Genomic DNA, 2,202 nt, shown 5'->3' with positions numbered 1-2,202 from the left:
AAAAAAAAAATAAATTAACGTACCATAAACACATAGCTACATACATATGTATAATTCTACATATGCATGCAAATTTTTTCTTCTTCTTGATTGACCATATGGACGGAAAAGTGATTCTGGCCTTTTTCAACGTAGCACTCCACACAAAGAAAAGACGTGTGCTTTTAACCAGGCCTTTCTACCGACATGTATTTCGACCCACTGAATTCGAATCTGAGGTCCGTTTGACTCGTAAACCCTCAAAGTTTCGAGTAAATTGCGAAAAAATGGCAAAAAATTCGCAAATTTTTTCTAACTCCCTAAACCGTATATATGTACATACATAACTTTTCGATAGGTGTAATAGTTTCTGAGAAATTAATTAATCAGCCTAGATTTTTTGTTTTTTTTTTGATAAAAAGAGGAAAAAAAATTAAAGCTTTAATAGGGAAAAATTTTAGAAACAACAAATTCTGTGTAATTTTTTTTCTACTTGCATTAAAGCCTGTTCCGTTACAAAAAATCAAGCTACTAATGAAGAAAATCGATGGATAAATAAAAATGGAACGACTGTTCAAATGAAATTGCGCAAGGATTTTTTGTATGAAGTATGAGCAGGCAAGAGTGTGCATGGCGTATGAGTAACATAACATAAACAAATAATCTGAAATGATTGATTAATTGCTCTGAAACTATCGGGCTGATCGAAAAGTGATGTATATACGGTTTGTGGAGAATGTTGTTAGGTTTCATTTGCCATATCTCGTACTAGGATTGCTCAATTGCTTCATAAGATGTACTGTGATTAAGTGGAACCACCTATTTTTGGCTGAATAACGGTGAATTGAAAATGTCTAGAAAACTTTTCCATAGAAAAAAATTAACTCGATTTTCGAAATCAGCGAGCAATTCTATATAGGAATTGGATAATGACATTTTTGAATTGAATATGGTAAAGCAACTATCTGGGATTATTTTGCAGAAAATAGAACAAAGATAACAAAATAGCAGATTAGATTCGTACAACTGCAAGCTTCGCTAAAACATACAGATGTTGAGTTGTTGTTTGCCTGTCTCTGGACATGGCAGTGCTCTGGTGAGCGACACAACCTTATATTGAGCGCAAATTTAAGCTCAGCGGAGCTCCAGACCAAGTATTGAGACATCAAAACAATTAGTAAACTTTTGTGCTCAGTAACTTTGGGTTGATTTTGCGCTCGTCTACTGGGTGGTTAGTCGGTAGTAATTCGCTTCGAAAAGGGTGTGTTATGTGCAGTTGACAAGCAGTGGAAAAGTGTCCATAGGAATAATAAAAATATCTCCTAGTAATAAATTATTTTTAGTAATAGCCAATTACATAGTAACAAAGTATCAAAATATAGCTTTATATTGGTGAATATGTCCACTTTTGTGAATGCTGTGCGTGGCCTCTTCCGACGCCATCCCTTTCTCACCAACAGTGCAATCTATGGCAGTTTGTATGTCGGCGCCGAGTATTCTCAGCAATATTTAATGAAGCATGTGCTGGTAAATTTTTAATTATTTTCTCGACTCTATTTATGCAACTACGTATGTATGTATGTATAAATGTTTAAATAATTTTTGTGTGTGCAATCAGCTGTTGATGAAGTTATGTTTATACATAAATAATTAATTGAAAGAGTCTGTAAATAAACAGAGTGTCATATGCGAAAATTTGACTGAAGGGGTGGAAAGCTTAACAAAAAATGACCAAGAAAAAAAAGCATATGCCAATACATATAAGTATAATTTTTGCAAGCCGGTTAGTTAGAATTTCGCGAAATGTTATTTTTAAAGATGCCCCTCCGATTAAGTATCTCCCGGTTTTTTAAGTTTATATTAAAACGGGGGATGGCTATTTGATAGACATCTATTCAACTTGTTTTCATAACTTATGATCATGTATGCTGGTCCTTAAATCAACTATTTATCGCTAAACTTTTTCGATATGGCAAATTTTATGCAGTTCAACAGAGCTCATTTAACCGAACCGAACTACATCAAAATTGTCAAATCGAAAAAATACCGATTAAATTTTTAAGTGAATAAGTGTTTAAGGTGCGATTTTGTTAGTGCGTTTTAGTAACAAATTAATACTTTAAGACATTTGTTATTGTTTATATATAAGGATGTATTCATATTCAATTTACACCTACATATGTACGTACACCAACACACTTCTTTTCACACACAGCCAAAAAA

At 33.2% G+C, this 2,202-nt stretch overlaps 2 protein-coding genes across 2 annotated transcripts in view; both read left to right on the top strand.

The window, feature by feature from the left end:
* Positions 1–2,202, top strand: part of LOC118739670 — a 339,105-nt gene that overhangs the window by 326,405 nt on the left and 10,498 nt on the right. The window lies entirely within an intron of this gene.
* The window catches only part of LOC118739684 (mpv17-like protein), a 12,861-nt gene continuing 11,160 nt past the window's right edge, over positions 502–2,202 (top strand). Inside the window, exon 1 of the mRNA XM_036471159.1 lies at positions 502–1,505. Within this exon, the coding sequence (XP_036327052.1) occupies positions 1,378–1,505 (128 nt within the window). The 5' untranslated portion in view covers positions 502–1,377. The remainder of the gene's footprint in view (positions 1,506–2,202) is intronic.

This window comes from Rhagoletis pomonella, unplaced genomic scaffold (genome assembly GCF_013731165.1).
Source record: "Rhagoletis pomonella isolate Grant_MI unplaced genomic scaffold, Rhpom_1.0 Rhpom_scaffold_00005, whole genome shotgun sequence".
NCBI classification, from domain to species: Eukaryota; Metazoa; Arthropoda; class Insecta; order Diptera; family Tephritidae; genus Rhagoletis; species Rhagoletis pomonella.
This window is presented reverse-complemented; position numbering and strand designations above follow the sequence as displayed.